We start from the raw sequence: 21,718 nt of genomic DNA, 5'->3' as shown, positions 1-21,718 counted from the left end.
CAAATGTAACATGCATGAAATTGACTTTCTAGCTCTTAGCTTCCCATCTGTTCCTTCCGCAGAGATGGTTCTACCACCATCTACCCAGATGCACAAATCAGAAAGCTGGGAGTCATCGGTAACTCCTCTCTCTCCCTCACTACCCCTTCACTACCCCTCATTTTCCATCAGTTACCATGTCCTATTTACTCTCTTTTAACCTACATGGGATATATATTAAATCCATTCCGTTTGCTCCCCATATCCCCTGCCGTCTCTGGTTCAAGCCACCATCACCTCCTACCTCACTGATTACAGTGGGCCTCTTGTATTCCTGCATCCATATTTGCCTCCCTCCATTCTATTTTCTCTAAAGCAGCCAGAGTGATCTTTTACAAAATGCAAATCTGATTAAACCAATATATCCTGTTTCACTCCCCTGGAGTTCAAAATGAGGTCACATTCCTCTTAATGTTCAAATCAGACGAGTTAGAGCCTTCAGCTTGTCTGCCAGGTGTGATAACTTCAGATTCCAAAGGTTCAGATGGTCTTAATAAATAGAGCTGGAAAATCTGCTTGACTCTCAGTAAAATGCCAGATTGTACTAGTCCTCTGTCCTTGGGTAGTCCTTATCCATTGCTGCATGATCTGTAGTGACCAGGTACAAACGTCCGCCAAATAACCCAGAGTAATCCTTACCCAGTGAAAGAAAGTGTTTTTAAGGTCTAAGCCCACCAGTGTTTCAGTTCTGGAGGTAGGGGGAAAGAATCTTTACAAATGTCATAGCCAGCTATGATAGCTCAATGCCATGGTAGGCCTGGGACCCAAATGTTAGAGCTCTTCCCTTATTCAGCTCTTTTAGTTCAGATACACGGACAAGGAGTGATGGTGGGTATCAGAATCTGCTTACATTTCCCAAGGCAAAGCCTTAATGCCTTTGTGAATTTATGCACGGAGATTGATTTGCTTGTGCTCAGGCCTGAAGGCCCCAATGCAAAGGATATTACCAGAGGCCAGCAGCCTGGGCCCCAACACTATTCAGAATGCACCTGAAGCCTAATGAGTTAGGGTATAGTCTACCTCTTTCTGAGAAAGATCATTTTTTTTTTCAACGTTTTTTAATTTATTTTTGGGACAGAGAGAGACAGAGCATGAACGGGGGAGGGGCAGAGAGAGAGGGAGACACAGAATCGGAAACAGGCTCCAGGCTCCGAGCCATCAGCCCAGAGCCTGACGCGGGGCTCGAACCCACTGACCGCGAGATCGCGACCTGGCTGAAGTCAGACGCTCAACCGACTGCGCCACCCAGGCGCCCCGAGAAAGATCATTTTTAACACAAATGTCCCTGACACTCTCTAATTCCTGTCTTGAGTAGGGGGTCTGACTACTAATTCAAGGTAGAAACACAGGAGAATCCCAGGAGCTACCCTCTCCCTGAATCACATCTAATCAGCCACCAGTCCTTGATGATTCTACCTATGAACGTCCTTAGAATTCAGCGCTGACACTTAGTTCAAGCTTTTATTTGTTCTTTTACCATTTTAATCAGTTCCTACAGGTCACCTTGGCTTGACTTCCAATATAACCTCCATATTTCACTCATTGATCTTTCTAAAATATAAATCTGATCCTGCCTCTGTTCTGTTGAAAGCTCTTTAGTTAATCCTCCATGTATCTTTTGCAAGGATAGGATACTTAATCTGAGATGCAAGCAGCAGGAGTCAATGGATGGGCATCAGAAGAATTGTGAATCATATGCAAAATTGTACATGTGCATTTTCCCAATGAAATAGCTCACAGTTTTCATTGGAGTTTCAAGGGAATGTATTTCCACAGAAAGGCTAAGATCTACAGCTCAAGCTCAAGCTGTTTAGCTGGGATGAAAGGGATTTTCATGACCCGGTCGTTGCTTACCTGTTCGGTCTTATCATCCACATCTCTCTCCCTGCCACCCCTCCCCACTCAATACTCCAACAATGTACAACTGCTTATGATTCCTAAAACACACCGGGCGATTCTATGCCTCCATGTGCTTTTGCGCATACCGCTCCCTCTGCCTGCAGTGCCTCCTTCCTTTATTTGCTTTTGTCTGCTTGTAAAATTTATCTTTCAAGATCCAGCTCTGGCAACATTTTCAGAGAACTTTTCCTGGTTCCCTCCTATGAAGAGTTAACCACTCTGACCTGTGAGCCACCTCTCTTTTTTTGTACAGGTGTCTGATTTGGCCCACCCTTGTGTCCATAAGCAACTGAAATATGTTAAGGAGACATTTTTGTTGAAGTACAACATGTGTCCAGAAATGTGCAAACCGTTTAAGTGTGCGGCAGCTCTGTGATTTTTACAAAGTGCATACACCGGTGTTAACCGTCACTCGGATAAAGGAAAGGAACACTGCCAGGGTCCCGAAAGCCCTCTCGTTTCGCCCCCCATCATTATCTAACCTCAAATGTAACCACTGTTCTGATTTCTTCTTCCATAAATTAGTTTGCCCATTTGAAGATTTCCGTGCCTCGTGTCCAGCTTCTTCGCTTCGACATTCTGTGTATGAGACTCATCCATGGTGTTTCTGGTAGCAGCGGGTTTGTTCACTGCTGTGTGGTGTTCTTTTGTGCAATTTGCGTTTCTTTTTCTACCACCGATAGACATCTGAATTGTTTCCATTTTTAGCTACTAAGGACAGGTCGCTATGAACATTCTTATCCATGTCTTTCATTCACCTTACATATACATTTCTATTAGGTATACATCTAAAAGTAGAATTTCTGGGTTATAGGGTATGTGTGTATTCAGGATACTGCCAATTCTGCTCTAAAGCGGTTGGGTCAATTTATACCCCCAGCAACAGTGTTGGAGGGTTCACGTTGCTGTACGTTGTCGCCATTACATGCCCATTTCAGTTTTTTTTTTAATCTTTTTTAATGTTTATTTATTTTTGAGAGAGAGAGAGAGAGAGAGAGTGTGTGTGTGTGTGTGTTTGAGAGAGAGAGAGAGTGGGGGAGTGGCTGAGAGAGAGGGAGACACGGAATCCAAAGCAGGCTCCAGGCTCCAAGCTGTCAGCACAGAGCCACACTCGGGGCTCAAACTAATGAGCCATGAGATCATGACCTGAGCCAAAGTCGGACATTCAACCAACTAAGCCACCCAAGTGCCCCGATTTCAGTTTTTAAGTTTCAACCCACTTTGGTGACTGGAGTGTTACCTCACTGAGGTATATACTATACTGAATTTTATTTCTTTACATATCTGTCTACCCTCGTCAACACTGATTTCCTTGAGGCCATGGGACAATGTCTCATGCAGCATTGGGCACCAACATGTACAATGCCAGCACACTCGGGTGCTAAGGAAGTGTTTGTTGAGTGAACAGACTGTTGGAGAAGAGAGAAGGGGCTCACAAATCTTCCTAAAGGCAAAATCAAGCTTTTGAGGTAAGTGAGTGTCTATTTTTGCCTAACTTTAAGTCAAGTCCTAGTCATTAGATGTGAGTGTCCATCCACTGCCAGTATTATTGTTCTGGTACCTTCTCAAGGACTCACTAGCTAGGTACTTCATAGCATTGACCAGGAACGTATACACCAGGGCTGTTGACAATTCTAACCATAAAGTTAAAGACACCTTAAAATATAATTGTATTTCCCTCCTTTCTGGCAAAATCACATCTAAGCCACCCGCAGCAAAGAAGAAGCTAATCCTTGTTTAAAGATGCTGATCTTTGTTTAAATCCTCGATTAAAGAAGTTAATTCTTGTTTAAACCTTGTGGGTTTGATGAACACCACTTCTCACGGAGATACGTTCACCAGGATAGCTTTAATAAAAAGGAAAGGATAGTAAGTGTTGGCGAGGGTGTGGAGAAATTAGAGGCCTCACAGACAGCTGGTAGGAGTGTAAAACAAATGGTGAGGCTGCTATGCAAAATGGTTTGGCCGTTGCTCCAAAACACAAGCCTAGAGTTACCACAGGATCCAGACATTCTACTCCAGCCATATCTATAGAATTGAAAACACATGTTCACACAGAAGCTTGTACATTCATGTTTATAGCAGCATTATTCAGAATAACCAGAAAGTGGAAACAGCCCAAATGTCCATCAGCTGATGAATAGAATTCGTAACAGCGGAATACTATTTGGCCATGAAAAGGAATGAAATGCATGTCACAACATGAGTGAATCTTGAAAAGATTGTGCTACGTGAAATAAGCCAGACACAAAGGCCACGTATAGGGCCATCTACATAAAATGTCCAGAATAGGCAAATTCATACAGACAGAAATTAGGTTAGTGGTAGCCAGAGGCCAGGGGAAGGAATAATGGAGATTGATTTGTCCCAGGGAGGGACTGATAATGGATACACATTCCTTTTGGGGGTGATAAAGTACTAAGATTAGATAATGGTGATGGCTGCATGACTGTCAACATATTTTAAAAAACACTGACTTGCATACTTTAAAAGGATGAATTTTATGGTATATAAATTATATCTCAATAAAGCTGTTATACAATATTTTGAGCTGTTAAATTTATTTTTTTTACTTTAAGAAGTAAAATTTACAATTTACTTCTTATCTGAACTGTTTGCTATAAGCTTGTACTGCTTGTGCAATTTCAAAAATACAAAGGTTTCAAAAATACAGGTGACCCTTGAACAACATGGGTTTAAACGGGGGGGGGGGGGAGGTCCACTTATAAGCAGATTTTTCAATGAATATAGTACAGTAATGTGAATGTATTTTCTCTTCCTTATGATTTCCTTAACATTTTCTTTTTTGTAACTTGCTTTATTGTAAGAATACAGAATATAATACAAATACCATTCAACATATGTGCTAACCAAGTGTCTCTGCTATTGGTAAGGCTTCCTGTCAACAGTAGGTCATTAGTCACTAAGCTTGGGAGAGTCAAAAGTTATACACGGATTTTCTACTCTGCAGGGGAGAGTGTCCATACCCCTAACTCCCAGACTGCTCAAGGGTCAACTGTATATTTAATTATGATTTGTATTTTTTTCCCTGTAAAAAGGTTGCATTAATGTACTTCTCCTGTATTATTGCCTCTTCTTTTTCTCATTGAACCGGGCAGCATCATCCTAATGAACTGGCCCCTGCCTTCTTCAGGTGGATGTCAGCATAGCATTCGTGAGGATTGTCACCGGCTCTAACTCCAAAGAATGCCAAGGAATATCATGTGCAGTAGGAAAGGGCTGGCACAGGCATTTGGTTCAGACCAGAAGAACCCAGGGGAAAGTTTGCTGTTTCCTTCCCTCATTGTCCTTTGGAAGCAACGTCTTAATTGAATATGACTAGCCTGATCAAAGTCCCCTTCTACTTCTTCTCTTCTGGTCTTTTGGAGAGGAAAATACCAAACAAAAAGTAGGTACATGAAACATGGTATTAGAGTATGTACCGTCACCTTCGACGGCTTTTAAAAATTTTGTCTTCCCCTTGGTTTTTTTCCTTGCTCCAATGATTTAAGAAAAAAAATTTTTTTGTTTTTAAATTCCTCTAATCCTGTGCTTCTCAAAATGTGGTTCCCAGCCCAGCAACACCCACATTACCAGAGGAATTGTCAGAAATGTAGATTATTGGCCATGGGAACCTGCATACGCCTGCACTGGGACTGGGACCCCAGGGCCTTAAGTAGCCCCTGTCAAGGTGATTGCGAAGGCTGCTGGCCTTTTAGCACCCCTGCTCCGGTTTCTGCTTCTCTCTCTCAGCCATCAGCTTTTCAAGCCTAATGCACATTAGTAAGGCGCCACAGATCTGCTGAGTCACCCTCCTTTCCCTTCCTTTCCCTTACCCCAACCTTCGCCACTCTGCCTGGATTCTTTCCTTAGCATATTTCTCTGCATTTTCTCTTCCATCTTGGAATCCAACTGCTCTTTCCCAAATCAGCAACTTGGGTTTCTGTCCTTTCCCACCTATCCGGCGACTGACAACATGCCCTACTTAAGAATCCCTCATGGCATTGCCTGGGAAGAAAGAGGGTACCACGAAAAGAGGAATTTTTGTTCGAACATTTGTGGTACTTATTTTTGTAAAAATAATTGTGCCACTGCTATGGAGCAGAGATTGACAAACTCAAATGTGTAAAGGGGAGTTTGTGATTTTTAAAATGCATGTTTCCAGGGGTGCCTGGGTGGCTCAGTCAGTTAAGCATCTGGCTTCAGCTCAGGTCATGATCTTGGGGTTCGTGGGTTTGAGTCCCCACGTGGGGCTCTGTGCTGACAGCTCGGAGCCTGGAGCTGTGAGATCATGACCTGAGCTGAAATCAAGAGTCCAATGCTCAACCAACTGAGCCACGCAGGTGCCCCGGTGCCACAGGTGATTTTGAAGGTGGTGGGCCTTGCCCACTTTGAGAAACACTGGCTAAAGCATGAGCTTTATGTTGGGACAGGCCTTCCATACCTCTTCCCTTTGGAGAGTCTATGCTCACTGGAAATGTATACAAGAAAAAAAAAAGTAACACAGGACCTATATCTTTTAGTAACATTTTCCATGTCTTTAGTTTAGTAACTGAGTGCGAAGTACTGGAACAAATGACTACATTTTTGGCCCCATAAAATAGGGTTGCCCAATTCCAGCATTACCATTATTTTGGTCTGGATAATTCTGTGCCGTCCGGTGCTTTGCGGGAGGTTTACAAGTATCCTTGGCCTCTACCCACACTATGTGTCAGTAGCACCTATCCCCCAAGTTGTGATAACTTAAAAATACCCCCCAGACATTTGCCAAATGTCCTTGGGGGAGCAAAATTTACACAGGTTGTGAACCATTGAAATGGGAACCTTAAGTGAAGAGAATGTACAATTCATATAAGTAACTCTATGGAACATTTGAATGCCTGTGGTCAAAGTATTTTTGCGTTTACATTAGAAATAGTGTGTAACTTCTAAAAGTGTTCAGTTAGAAACGACAGCGTTTTAAGAAATCTGAAAAAAAAATCTTATATCACTACAAAATATGAAGCATATCGCTAAAAGTAACATGAAGAAAGTTAAGGTGGACCCATGAAAATGTAAGTGGAAAAGAAAGTTATGTCAGCTGATGACCACCATGTAAGAGGGCAAAGAGACAGTATGGACCAACAATAACAATATCAATACCATACTGTATGTTAATACAGTAGGCGATATTGACAAAACATTTGTGCCAGGCGTATTGTTACTTCTGAGAATGCAGAGGTGAGAAAGAAAACAAAGTAACTGCCTTCTCTCATAAGGATCAGAGTCTAGTGGGGACTCAAGGGCACAGACAAATAATTACAACATTGACTGAATTAGCATTAAAAGGGCAGTACTGGAAAAATTATGATAGCAGTATCTACTGCTCACTTGTGGTAAAATAACTGAAAATTTTAAGAGACTTTAAAAGCCTTACTGTGTGAGCAGTATAGTTCACACCCAGGCCAGGTTTCTGTCATCCTGACAGAGTTAATATAATTCAGACGGACGTACCCCTCTTTTGATTGTAAATAAACATGGCATTAGTTTATTGGGTGATTGAAGTTGAAGCAGCTGGACTATTTTGACAAAATGATCAGGATAAGCAGTTCAATTATTCACTTCACTTGTCTGTGTTCAGTGAAGAATTCAGACGGCTGTGGTCCAATGAATTAAGTGGATGTCAACTTGGGAGATTTGTGTTATTAAAATATGTTAATATTTGATACAGCTTTAAAACCAAGGTCTTGGGAGAAAGCGTTGTCCATTTATAGGCACGCCTCATTGTGTTGCACTTTGCAGATACTGTGTTTTTTTACAAATTCGAGGTTTGTGGCAACCTTGTGTTAAAGCAAACAGCATCTTCTCATTTCATGTCTGTGTCACATTTTGGTAATTCTCACAGTATTTCAAACTTTTCATTTTATTTGTTACGGTGTTCTGTGATCAGTGATTATGACTCACTGAAAGCTCAGATGATGGTTAGCAATTTTTAGCAGTATTTTAAAATTAAGGTACATACAGTATTTTTTAGACCTATTACTGAACATTTAATAGACTACGGTATAGGGTGAACATAACTTCCATATGCACTGGGAAACTAAAAATTCATTTGACTCGCTTAATTGCAACGTTTACTTTATCGTAGTGGTCTGGAACTGAACCCACAGTATCTCCAAGGTATGCCTGTATACACATATGCTCTCCCACTGGTTTGCTGGGAAAATGCTTTAATTTTCTTGTTTCTTCAGTGATCCAATTACCCCAAGCTACTGCATGGCTCTGGGTTAGAAAAAAAAGGTTAAATAAGAAAAACTCAGTAAAGGATTAAAAATCCACATAACCATAGCTGCAGTACCTTTTTTGTCAAGTAGGAATCAGACAAATTTGGTTTGCTGGACCCGTGGCATTGGACTGGGGAGGAAGTTAGACAAACGATATTGATTTGCCTTAAAATTTATTGGTCTTCCTGGACTTGCTGACCTGAGTAAGCAACTGTGAACACATTCAAACACCAAGGAAATGGGGTTGGGATGACTGTACATAGGAAATGAGAGTGTGGACAGCTATGCATATTCGCAAATATTTCTAGTTCACCTGGCTTCCTGCTAGGCATTTGATAGAACGGAGCCCTTTGGATGAATGGGATCATGTGACTCTTTCTGGCCAATGAGGTTTGAGCATACATGTGGCATGGCTGGCTGGGATATTTGACAGCTAGAGACACTCCCTAGTTCTTTTCCTTATAATAATCAGCAACACATGAAATATGGTTTTATCAGCCTGAATCTACTGAATGACTACTGTGAGCATAGCCCTCTGCTGAAACTTGATGGATGTATATCATTTGTCTTAAGCAGGAAATTGGCAAGCTTCTTCTGTACAGTATGAGTATTTTAGGTTTTGCACACCATACTGACTGTATCACAACTACTCAGCTCTGCTCTGCGTGGCATGAAAGCAGCCATAGGAAATATATACGTGAATGGATGTGGCTGCAGCTCAAAAAAGCTTTACAAAAACAAAAGGCCACTTGGCCTTGGTACTATAGTTTGCAGACCAGACCCCTGCTTTAAGTCATAGACTTTTTAGGATTGTTACTGCAGCATAACCTAGCCCATCTTGATATACTGTGGGCTGTGAGAGGGCCCCCCAAGTGAGAATCTTTGTCATCTGTGTTATCTTTCCTGCTCTCTCTTGATAACCTTTCCTTTTTCCTTGAAAAGCCTAACTTAGCTGACCATAACTGCTTCCATAACTGTTACTGATGTGCCAATGAAAGGCAGCAGTGGCCTCTCCTCACACCTTTTCTGGAGCCCTCTTCAGCTCAAACCTGAATCATTCATTAGAGGTCTCGGTATCATTGGTTTCTGTACTTCAGAATCACCAGGAGGAGGTGTTAAAAACAGATTGCTGGGCCCCAACCCTGGGGTTCCTGACTGTAGGTCTGGAGAGAATTTGTCTAGCAGACTATTTCATGTCTGATCTTAAAGGCATTGGTCCAAGGAATAAAGCAGTGCTTTTTTTTCTTCAAACTTCAATTTGTATGCACACATCAGCTGAGGAGCTCGTTAAAATGCAGATTAATACAGTAGGTCTAGGGTGGGGCCTGAGATTGTGATAGTGATAGAGGTCAGGCTGAGTACACTGAGTTGCAGGGGATATAGGATTCTAATCTTCCTTTCTAGCCTCTAGGTGTAGCAGTGCTAAACACAGTGCAGGTGCTTCAATCTTGAATAACCTTAGGTCAATATTGACTTGTCACACCTTACGATTTTGTTAGCAAACTCCGTTGGTTCTATTATCAGAATACACAAAGCAACCAGCCACACATCACCACCGTCATTGTAACACCCCGACCTTGGCCACCACCACCTACCTGTGGGCCATATTTCAAAAGCCTCCTAATTGGGCCCCCAGATTCTGCTCTTGCCCCACTCTCCCTCTTACCTCTAATCCACACTCACGGTAAATTCTTTACATAGCAGCAAGAGGATTTCTTTTAAACACAGGTTGATTACATCACTCCCCTGCTTAAAACTATGTGTGCAGCGACTTCCCATTTCACTCAGCAAAGGCAAAAGTCCTTATGATGGTCTGGCAGGCTTCATAACACTGGACCTCTCTTAGATCTTTGACCTTATCTACTACTCTCTGCTTCAGTCACTGTGGCCTGCTTGCTGTTCTTGAACCCACTGAGCACACTCCCATCTCAGATCCTCAAACTTGGGTGTTGCCTCTACCTGGAAAATTCTTGCTCCAAGATAACTATTGGGCCTCCTTCCTCACTTCCTTCAGTTTGGTCTCAAGTGAACGGTAAGACTTTTCCTACTTTTTCTTCTGTATCATTTCAATATCTGACATTTTCTTTTCCTCACGTGAAATGAAGTTCCACAAAGATCTTTGTTTTGTTCACAGTCTCTAGCACTAAAGAGTTCTTAACACATAGTAAGGTGCTCAATAAATATTTGAATGAATAGGTAACATACTTTGCAGCTAACTGGAATATTTTAAGGCTGGAGGCTGCTGTTGTTTCCCTAGGCTCCCTCAGGATACACTGTTGCCAGCCAGTATTACTCATTTTATTCCCCAGGGAATAGTGGGTTTGGTATATAATACTTCTCAAAATCCGTTTTCAGAGAATTGAAATTATAAATTGGTCATTTACTGTTGTCATACATTATGCGGCTGAAACTTCTGATCATGTTCGATACATTTTCTTCCAGCACTTGGCTTATTTTCTGTTCATTGTCCACACCCAACCCCACCACACCCCTAGTTTAATTACAGGACTGGAATAATTCCCTTTGAGCAAAAAAATTTTGTTTTGTTTTGTATTTAACATTCTCTTGCGAGTATTAGGAATCCAAAACAAAAAGTCTAATTTGTGATACTCGGGTTTATTGGATAAGTGTCATCTTAAGATTATTTTTAACATGAGTCCCGAGTTTTAAGACTTTTTATAAGCCACCCATCTTGCTCATTTCCAACGCGTTCTATAGGGAACTCCTAGGTTACCGGGTGATTGTTTTGTGGGGGTTAGAGGCGAGCTTTTTTCCAAAGACCTTTTGGGGTGTGGGAATTTGCTTGCTCTGCATACAGAAGGAATTCTAGAAGCTGGGACTGCACCACCCACCCCACGTACCCCTAACTTGCAGAAACCTTTGCCTCCCGCAAAGGGGGCCCAAGGCTCTTTACAGGGCAGGAGCCAGCTCCGATCCAGCTGCTTGACACCTATTGTCCCCGTTTGGACGTCAAGCGACTTCGCCTGAAGGACCCTAGATTTGATTTCGCTCAAAACTCAGGACTCCGCTGGGGCACCCCTCCCGGAGCCGTTCCGACCTGCGCGGACCGACCGTCCCCCCCCAAGGGCAGGGGCTAGAGCGGCGCAGTAGGAGACCCGGTGGGCCCTTTCCCACAGGCGTTCGCGTCGGGCAGCCCGAGCGGACGCGAAGGCCCCCGCCCGCAGCTTCTCCCGCCCCCTCCGCCCCAGAGGGCCGGCTGGCTAAGTCCCTCCCGCTCTCGGCTCTCCGCCTCACTAGCAGCGGTTCTCGGTGCAGCGGGGATAGGGCGAAGCGGCCTGCGCCCACGGAGTGCACGACACTGCCCGGAACGCACAGCCACCCTTGCCCCTTCAGCCGCCCACTCGGGATTTCCAGCGTCCTCTGCGCGCGCACGGTGAGCGCCACCCGGACCGAGGCGCTGACGGTGAAGAGGGCCGCTGCCCCGAGTGTCCTTTACCTCCGGATCGGCTGGACCTTCTCGAGGGGCTTGCTCCTCAAGTCTCCCCTTCCCCCTCCGCCCCCCCTCCCCCGGTCATTTCCAGTGCCCTTCTCCACCCTTCTCCGCCTCAGCCTCGACCTCTCTCCTCCCTCCTTTCCTCGCCAGGCGACGAGTGCTGGCCCACCCCGGCGGGGACCGTTGCACTGGCCGTTGGCGGCCGGCTCTGCGAGGCCCCGCCCCCGGCGCGAGCCTCGGTACCCCGGGGCTGGTAGGCCGAGCCGGCGGCCTGCGCGGGGGAGGGGCGGGCCGGGGGGGGGGGGCGGTGCGAGGCCCGGCGGGGCGCCCTGCTGGCGGGTCGCGCGCGCGTCCGCGGTGTCTTCCTGCCCTCGCGGCGCGCGCCGGCCCCATCCCCACCCCCACCCGCTCGCGCAGGCTCCCGCCCGCTGCGCGTTTTGTCCCGCGTCTCGCCCCGTCCGCCGCCTGACTCGCCGCTCTTGTCCTTCCTCCCGCTTTTTCTTGTCTCCTCTCACGGTCTAAAGATGCCCTCGGCCACCAGCCACAGCGGAAGCGGCAGCAAGTCGTCCGGACCGCCACCCCCGTCGGGTTCCTCCGGGAGTGAGGCGGCGGCGGGGGCCGGGGCAGCTGCGCCGGCTTCCCAGCACCCCGTAACCGGCACCGGCGCTGTCCAGACCGAGGCCATGAAGCAGATCCTCGGGGTGATCGACAAGAAACTTCGGAACCTGGAGAAGAAAAAGGTGCCAGGAGTTGGCGGGGAAGGGAGGGTTTGATGCTCCAATCCTGACTGCTGTGGCCTGCCCTCTTCCCGTCCCTGTCGCATCCCCTCCACCCATCCCCACCCCCCACGCCCGGCCTGCTCTGTAAACGGAGCTTCGAGCCCTGAAAACGGGCTCCTAGGGGAGGTGCTTGTCACCTGACCCGGACGGGGCGCTCCCCCCCCTCCCCCCTCCCGCCCTGGCCGCTTTATTACTCTCCTCCGGCAGTGGGCCAGGCTTCTTGGCCTTTGGGAGTGGGATGTGTAAGGGCGGGGGCCTGCCCTGTCGCCAGACTAGCCGTGTGATACCCTTCCCTCCGTCACCGAGGCCCGATTTCTTTGACGAGGGCCAGCGGGGAGAAATGAAGGGGTCCCGGTGAGGGGGCTCAGGGCTCAACCCACCGCCTGGTGGAGTTGGGGCGGCCTACGTCCTACAGTCGTGGGGTTGGTCCGCTCGGTTACCGTGTACTTGAGGCCTGTTCGGTGTGCCCTCACCTCTCTTGGGAGAGAAGTGTGATTTCACCCAGAATTGCTTTTGTGTCAGGCCCCTTTTGAGTATGTCTTCGATTTGCTACCCCCCCCCGCCCCCATCTGATGGGCGCCCCCACGTTTCCTTCTTTGTTTCGATTGTCTAGGTGCCCCCCTGAGCCTCAAGCTCAACTCGATGCCGAGAAGATTTTCTGCGGCGGCTCTTTGCCCCTCCGGGACTTTAGAGAGGGATGGGAGGGAGACGGCCACGATCGAGATTCGTTGGGGGGCGTGGGTCCGTGTTAGACCGAGGGGATCGCCAGGTCTCCGGGCACATGGAGAGAGCGTCTAACATGGCGGCGGCTGCGAGGAGAGGGAAGCGCTTTACAGGAGCTGCATTGTGAGCACAAAGCGAAAGCAGAGGGGGAGGGCAGAGACCAGGCAGCCGCCCCGGCTGGCCTTCCTCGCCCCCCTCCGAAAAACAGTCGAGCCACACCCACAATTTTTTGGATTCAATAGTTTGCCATTCTAGGTCACACCGTGAGGTTTATCTTCAAGTAGGCCTTTTGTTTTATGCTTTCAGTGCAGGACAGTGTACCAACTCTGTTTGGAGCGGCACGTGTGTGTGTGTGTGTGTGTGTGTGTGTGTGTGTGTGCCTGCCTGTGTGGGTGTGTACATATGTAGAGAAAGGGTCTCTGCAGAGTGAATAATTCCACCTTCAGTAAGACTGGAGGTGGAAAGGGAGAAGCAAATCAGTAGTATGAAAAATTGGATAATTACATATGTGACTATTATGCAAATTTTTTGCCTTTTACCTTAAGAAAAATAACTTTGCTTGGATAACTTTCGTTTGTCTGCTTCTAGTAAAACATTTATTATAAAACATCTTGAATTTTGAAGAAGTCATTTAAGAATGTTTATTTAGTCACCCACCTAACAGTGTTACTTAAGATGTTGATTGAGATAGTAGCTATTTAAAATTTGGGCCAAATAACTTGAAGAAAATGGTGACATTTAGGCCTTCATTACTTTAATTGCTTGTTTAATTGATTTTATAGTTTTTGGGAGTTTTAAAAGACATTTTTAGATTAGATACTAATCTGTCTCATTTTTTCTACTGGGAATATTACTTGAATTTCTTAGCTTTTATTTGAAATCGAGAGATGCACTAATTGTGGATGTCTCCTACCTTTTGGTGATACTCTATTTTGATAAACAAATGTAGTTTATTATAAATGATAAAAGTAATAGATGAATCAATATCAGCAAAGCAACAAAAGTATTTTACTTGTAAAGTAGTTGCATTTAAATACGTATTGGAATAAGCATGCCCAAGGCCAGTATCTTCTGAGTCTGCCATCTGAATCAAGATTTAGGAATCTTTTTAAAACCTCTTGCTACAATAAATCCCGTCAGTCTGGTTGATGCCTGAGTGGTTTAATTTTCAGAATTCTTCTAGGATAGGAATCAAAAATAGTAATGATGTAGTAAATGTTAACTATAGACATATAAATGTAGATATTCATATTTTAAGGACTGAAAAGTAATTTTTCAAAGCCCTTAATGTAAAGTCAGGTACTGATTAGCAACCAATTTAGTTATGACATGACTGATTCTAGTGCTCCAAATGAGTATGGAAAAAAATTAGTTTTTAAGCCCCATGAGGACCTGAACAATGACAGGTCACCTGTGTATGTGTTTATATTGTATACATTGCCTAACACCTGCCACCCCCACCCCCATAGAAGAGAAAGTAATTACAGACTTAGGCTAGTAAGTACTGAAAAGTTCTCTTGTAATGGTGGAGGAAAAAAACCTCACAAAGTAACAGAAGTATTTCGTCTTTTTTTTTTTTTTTTTTTTTGGTCTTCTCATTGTTTTGAGTGCTAGGTAGTAGAAAGGTCAAATTACAGGTAAGCTTTTTGGTAACTCACAGACTGAGCTACCTACTTGTTAAATAGCTAAGTTGGCAGTATGTTGTGACCTAACTACTATTGAAATTAAGTTTTACTTTTTGAGAGACTTAAGGATTTTGGGTTTTTCTCTAAGCACATCTGGTTTCTAGTTTATATTGCATTTTTTCTATATCTAGATTTACTGTATGAAAATGTGATTTTTTTTCAAAACATTAATTTTTCAGTAGTGAGCATTTCTAATAAACCTAAAATAGGATTTACTTTACAAGTCAGTTTTGAATCTTTATAAACCTTTATGCAGTAAAGGAAGATGGTATTTATAAATAACTGGGTTTCTTTTTATTTCAGTCCATTTAGCAACTTCTGTTTGAGCTATATTTTAGACTTGACCTATTCATAACGGTCTTCAGGACAAAATCTTTTTTTTTTTTTAATCTTTATTTTTGAGAGAGAGAGACAGAGAGACGGAGTGGGAGCTGGGGAGGAGCAGAGAGGGAGACAGGAATCCGAAGCAGGCTCCAGGCTCCAAAGCCTTCAGCACAGAGCCTGTTGTGGGGCTCGAACTCACGACCGTGAACTCATGACCTGAGCTGAAGTCGGACACTTAACCAACTGAGCCACTCCGGTGCCCCAAAATCTCTTTTTTAATGGATTCTAAAATCCAGTGTCCTGACCAAAATTACTACTAGAAATGTATTATCATTTAGTTTAAGACTTGGAGAATTGCAGTAATTTTATTGTACTTCATTTAAAAAAACAAAGTATTTGTTAATTTTCTGATAAGTCAAGCCATTAGAAGAAAGTTAAGCATCTGTTCAGTAAGAATGCATGCTTAACATTAATGAAATATGATCCTATTATGTAATGCAACTAAATGGCCTGGTAGTTTTTGAAATTTGGGTTTATAAAGACTATACTATGTATATGCTTAGCAAACAGAAGAAATGCAGTTATAATCAAAAGAATCAAGTGCAAAACTCCATTTACAAATCTTTTAATTTTTATAAGTAATAGAAATTGCCAAGTTTTCTTCATCAGTTTGTTGGTATAAAACGGGGCTATAGGCTAGGCAAGATGTTATTTTGAAACCAAGTTTTAATTTTCACTGAAGAGAGAGCTTATTTATATGGTGAGATGTAATCAGTTTTGATGTAGAATAAAGGATGTTTAAATAGATGACATTTAAAATTTTTATGCTTTTTGTAAGTATAATAGGTTTAGACACTAGTGATTTTGGTAGGTGAAAGATTAACCACTGTTCTCTTGCAGAGCAGTCTGACAGCTTTGTAACCAATATGTGACCAAGACAGATAGCCAAAGTGTACTGTTTTTCATCTACTCTCTCAAGTCTTTTTTGCTCTTTAGATCTTTTTAGTTAATTTACTGAAAAAAGATGCTATCATTGTTAGGATAACATTTCTTTTTAGAGCATTGCAGTGTGCCTCTACTTAGAATTTTCAATGCAGCTTTTCTACAGAATTTCTTTGCTAAGTATTTTGAAATAATAACATTCTCAACTATTTTATAAGTAAAATCTTTCCTTGGGGCTAACATCTGAAGTTTTTCTTGACAGTTGAAATTGCTGATGTATCCGCTTTTCCCATTGGTTGCATGAACTATTTCTCTGCAATGCAGAGGGCAAGATTACTTTGTTTTGAATTCACCTTGTCACAGGAAAAAAAAAAAAAACCCAAACATTTATAATGCTTCATTTGTTTCTCTCTGCCTGCCTGCCTGGGTATGGGTGTGGGGGTGTGTGTGTGTGTGTGTGTGTGTGTTAGGGAAAGAGAGAGAGAGAAGTATTTAAAATTTGAATTTAAAAAGGAAAAGATGTGAATTTCCTCGTGTAATAATTATAAGTATGTTTTTCTTGCATGAGAGTAGAATCCCAAGTATTATAATGAGAATGAATTGGTTTAACCTGACCATGTTATTTTACTCTAGAAAATTCCCATGTGGCAAATATTTGTATTAGAATACATTTTGTGTGACTTAGAGATTAAACATACAGTTTGTTATAATTTTATGTAATTAGTACCTTAGTTTACATTTAGGAGGAGAGGAAGATTAGTACTGTTTCATCTTTTAAAAAAATTAAATTCTTTCAAAGGTTAAAATTATAACAACCTGGTGTCGATCTTATTGTTATACTGTTAATAGAATCTAAGATCTTTTAAGGCCTTAAAGTCATCTTAGAATTTATTCTAATTCATTTTATGGAAGAGTTCATTCAGATGCCCATGTAAAGTCAACCAGTTTGGAAAGAGTGAATTCTAAGGTCTGTGGTTTTATGGGAAAAATTGGAATTTGTAATGTTCTGCAACATAAGTATTTTTCATGTTTAAGCCAGTACTGTAGAACCAGGTGAAGGCTTTAACTTAAATCTTTAATTTTAGAGTTCCTCTGTTTTAAAATGCTGAAAGCAAAAGGAAAAAGCTTTTTATTTCTTCATTGTTAGACCTTTATTAGTATCTTGTTAAATTGTGTTTTTAGGCTGTCCAGGTAATGGGTCTTGAGAAAAACAGTACAAGTAAAGCCCCATTGTATCAGCTGTCATTGGGACATCTGTATTGTTGTAATGAAATGAACTTTTAAAGTTTAAATTCTGATATTTCTCTTTGTGCTTAAGTAAGCCCTGATGCACACTGGTCCGTCTTAATGCAGGCTTGGTATGTCGTAGACCAGATAATTTGGGAAAAGTGTTACCAGTAAAGCAGTAGGAGGTGTGTCAACCTTTCCGTATTCTTGTATTACAGGCTTTGGATATTTTTTTAGTAATTGGTCCCTTTTTCTGGTGGCAGTGAATTGTATGTAAGCAGTAGAGAAGAGTAAGAGGAGTAGCAGAAGAGACAGTATCAGCCAAAGTTGGAATTGTAAATTGCTTGGCTTCTGCTCATTTCTTTATTTCTCCCCCTAGCTGTACCAGTGCTTTTGTTGGATAGAGTATGAGTGTAAAAACATACATGACAGAGACTTTATTGGGCAGAGTTCAGAATTCATATTTCCTGAGGAAAAGGGAAGGTGTGCTTTTTGGCTGTGCTCAGCTAAAGGATGCTGTTTCCTTTAACTTCCTGTAGTACCTATTGTCTCTATACTTCCTTGACATTTTGTATTGTCTTATGCTCTTACCTTATGTGTTTTTCTAAATAGGTAGTTAAGCTCCTTGGGGAGTATGAATGACAGCATATTGGGCCTTACACATGGTAAATGCTAAATATTTGTTAGTTTGACTGAATCATTATATAGAAATATTTGTAGCTTCATCAGTAAAATCCTGTTAAGATGGATTAATCCATGAGGGAGAAAATGCTTTTTGTACAGAGCTATTTACTTCAGTGTTTTTACTGAGATGGAATTTTTCCTGAAGAATTTTCTTTTGATCTATTTTTTAAGTGAGTAGAGTTGATTAGGCAAGTAGAGCACTTTTATAATTTTTTTAAAAAAATATTTATTTTTGAGAGAGAGAGAGACACACACACAAAGCCCAAGAAGTGGAGTGGCAGAGAGAGAGCAGGAGACACAGAATCTGAATCAGGCTCCAGACTCCAGACTCCAAGCTCAGCACGGAGCCTGATGCGGGTCTTGAAACCATGACCCTTGAGATCATGACCTAAGCGGAAGTTGGACACTTAACTGACTGAGCCACCCAGGCACCCCCTGCAAGTTGAGCACTTCTAAAATCTTGGTGCTATAAGCACAATTTGTAAATAGTCTTAGGAAGGAGAATAGATGATTCTTTGTATTTGAACCATTGTAAATGATTAGAAATTTTCATTGTATTCCCCTTAATATTGTTATCTAGCCATAGAAATAACTGAAATATACTTTAATCATTGGGAAAAAACCTTTTGGTCTCCATTTTAAGTGAATTACAGTTCTCATCTTTTTACATTGAACTCTGAATAGAGTTTCTAAATCATGTAACGAATATACTATACTCATTCTACTGAGTAGTTTGGTTAAAGCAACTAATAATTCAAAAGATACTTGTTAAGATTGTTGATAATCATTTGTTTTTCAGATGCACAAGATTTAGACTTAAGAATTCAAAGTGGGTGATGCCGGAACTCTTCAAAATTATCCTTTTTTGTTTTCCTACTAGGGTTAGCTGCTTCCGTTCATTCAGGCTTAACTGCATAATTAACAACCATGGACAAGGAATAAGGATTATCTGTTACATTTTTTCCCCCTTTTTAGTTAGTTGGACAAAAGTCTTGTCAAGTTAAACTCCTGGTTGCTTATTTGCTTGAAAGATTATCTTACAAATTGTCTTAGAAAACCTCTAATTTAGGAGCACCTGGGTGGCTCAGTCGGTTAAGTGTCTGACCCTCGGTTTTGGCTCACGTCATGATCTCGCGGTTTTGTGAGTTCAAGCCCCACATCAGGCTTTGAGCCTGCTTGGGATTCTCTCTCTCCCTCTCTGCCCCTTCCCCACTCCTGCTGTCTTGGTGTCTCTCAAAATAAATAAAAAAATAAACTTAAAAAATATTAAAAATAAAAAACAAAAAAGAAAACACCTAATTTAGCATCCTCTTACTGTTCTTAGTGTTAAGAAATCCTGCATTCTTGACAAGTGTTCATTCAGTTTCTGCATTAATCAGTCTTCTAGGGCCTGGTAGAATGCTCATTTCTCTGTGAAAGTCGATTTCATTTTTGAACAACTCTTTAAGATCTTGATGCTAGTCACCTCTCAACCCACTCTTCCTCTGTCCCACACAATATTTAATATTTGTTTTCTGGAACAGCTCAGACTTCTGCTACATGAGAAGTCTTCCAGCATTAGAAGAGCACTGTTAGGGATCATCTATGGATTGTACTATATGTTCTCTCTACCCTCCTCTTTATAATTGAGAAAACTTTTGTTTCTTACGGTCTTTCCTGTGAAGTTTATTAGCAACTAATTGTCATTTGAACTGGTGGAGGGTACACAGGAGGCAATCAGCTGCCTACCATTATATGGGCAAAGTCAGAACTGATGTTTCTAGGTGAAGAACAGGGAATGTAGGGATTGGGGACTTGAAATAATGTCTAGAAAGTCCACTGAAGATTATGGAAAGTTGACAAGAAAAATCTTTATCTTTTGTTTTTACATTTGTCTTTCTATAGGTTTTCAGTACTGAGAAGTGATTTATTTGGCCTGGAGACACAAAATAGCTTCTAGATGGGTGCTCTTACTACTTTTGTTATTTTAGGCTTTATTTTTAAATTTTCTGTCTCAGTGTGGAGATCTTCTTAATTCAGAACAGAAGGTACAGTTTCTTGGGTAGCTAAGCTAGTTTTTTCAGATGTTGTCCCCTCCTAATCTTTCTTGTTGTGACTGTTTATAATTGTCTAGTTAAGGAATTTGGTTTTTTGGAGTCTCTCCTTTGCTATTTCTTTTTAATTGTGTAATTAAAAAAAAATGTTTTCTTTATTCATTTATGAAATTTCAGATCTAACAGGAAGGAAGGAAAGCTCAGGAGGATAGCTGTTCTGGGTATTCATCATCTGGCATCCTCACAGCACTGTATTGAATTTTTAAAAACCATTTCAGTTAAGTAACTTTGGTGGTGGTGAAAAAATCTTTGGGAAGAGTGAAAGATCTAGGTGTACTGCGATTAAGTCACCTAATTTTTACTCTGGTGAAAGGAAGGGAGGAAAACAGCAGCAGGGCAAAAATGAAACGTAGCAATGTCTAGAATCCAGAGTGACAAAAAAGAGGGGTGTAATGAGGCACAAATGATTTTTCTGGGACTTATGACCTTAGGCAAGTTACTAACTGCCCTTTCAGTTTCTAATTAGGTGAAATATGATTGATAATAGTCCTTGCTGATAGGGTTAGCTACCTGATATTTTAAATTTGAATGTCACGTAGTGAATACTGTCAGCTATTAAAAGCAACAAAGAAACAGGAGATAGGGGATAGGACTGGGCTGTACTTCTTGGGTAATCATTTGTCAGGACCACATATACATATAATCTTTTGACATTTACTGGGCATAGTCACATCTCCATACTATGGTTCCCCTTTAGAGACCAGATAATCTGGGAAATGGCCTGATTTTTATCTTAATCATATGTGGTGCTATAAGTGAACCTTTAATACTCTTAGGATGCTCAGTAGTTTGAAAAGGAGCCCTAAATAGAATTTCTAAATAATTATTTCCAGATAGAATGTAAGAGAGCAGGTTTTTGTTACCAGTTTCGTGATAGGCTCTTTGATAAAGATTTCCTTTTATGCTAGGAAAACAACTCCATTTTCTAGAAGAAAATACTTAATGTTCATTTTATGTGGATGATATGTGTATCAGCCAATTTATTAACTAGGTGTTAGGCAGCCATGTTCTAGCTTAGGGAAGAAAAAAAAAAAAAGCTGTGTTTGTATGGAGCCCTTTGCTCCTATCCTTGCCCCTTTGCGTTCATCGGAGTTCATGTTGGATCAGTCATTGTGAAAGGCAGTTTCTTATTTATATATTGATTTAGTTCATACTGCAAATTTTAACCTCAAATGCACAGTTTTTCTACTTGGACTTAATTTAAGCCATTTGGATGGGATGTAACCATAGGAATGAAGTTTGTCTTTGAGTAGTCTACTCATGAGACTAGTGCAGATACATCCTTTTTTTTTTCTTTTTGAGATCTCTGAAAGCTACTTAGGAGTGAGCTGAGATTGCAAACCAACCTCATTTTCAAAGGTAGAAAATTAAACCAGTTGATTTTTCTATGAGGCTTTCTGTTTCTAGTGCAAAATTTGGCACTCACCAGTGAGTTTAAGTGCTCTAAACTTCTGGAGCTTGGCTCACAATGCAGAACTTAATAAAAGTAGTATTTATGAATGGAAGATGGTACCCCTTCAATGTTTGGATCATAAATGGATTTTTTCTTATGTAACTAATGACTAGGTTAGATAGATTTATAAGCTGGTTTAGAAAACCACTATTC

The 21,718-nt window shown here is 41.8% G+C and overlaps 1 protein-coding gene across 1 annotated transcript in view; it reads left to right on the top strand.

Annotated features, from left to right (window-relative positions):
• The first annotated feature begins 11,408 nt into the window (after positions 1 to 11,408).
• Positions 11,409 to 21,718, top strand: part of CAPRIN1 (cell cycle associated protein 1) — a 36,169-nt gene continuing 25,859 nt past the window's right edge. The window contains exons 1-2 of the mRNA XM_027072915.2: positions 11,409 to 11,595; positions 12,180 to 12,395. Coding sequence (XP_026928716.1) covers positions 12,180 to 12,395 — 216 coding nt within the window. The 5' untranslated portion in view covers positions 11,409 to 11,595. The remainder of the gene's footprint in view (positions 11,596 to 12,179; positions 12,396 to 21,718) is intronic.

This window comes from Acinonyx jubatus, chromosome D1 (genome assembly GCF_027475565.1).
Source record: "Acinonyx jubatus isolate Ajub_Pintada_27869175 chromosome D1, VMU_Ajub_asm_v1.0, whole genome shotgun sequence".
Classification (NCBI taxonomy): domain Eukaryota; kingdom Metazoa; phylum Chordata; class Mammalia; order Carnivora; family Felidae; genus Acinonyx; species Acinonyx jubatus.
This window is presented reverse-complemented; position numbering and strand designations above follow the sequence as displayed.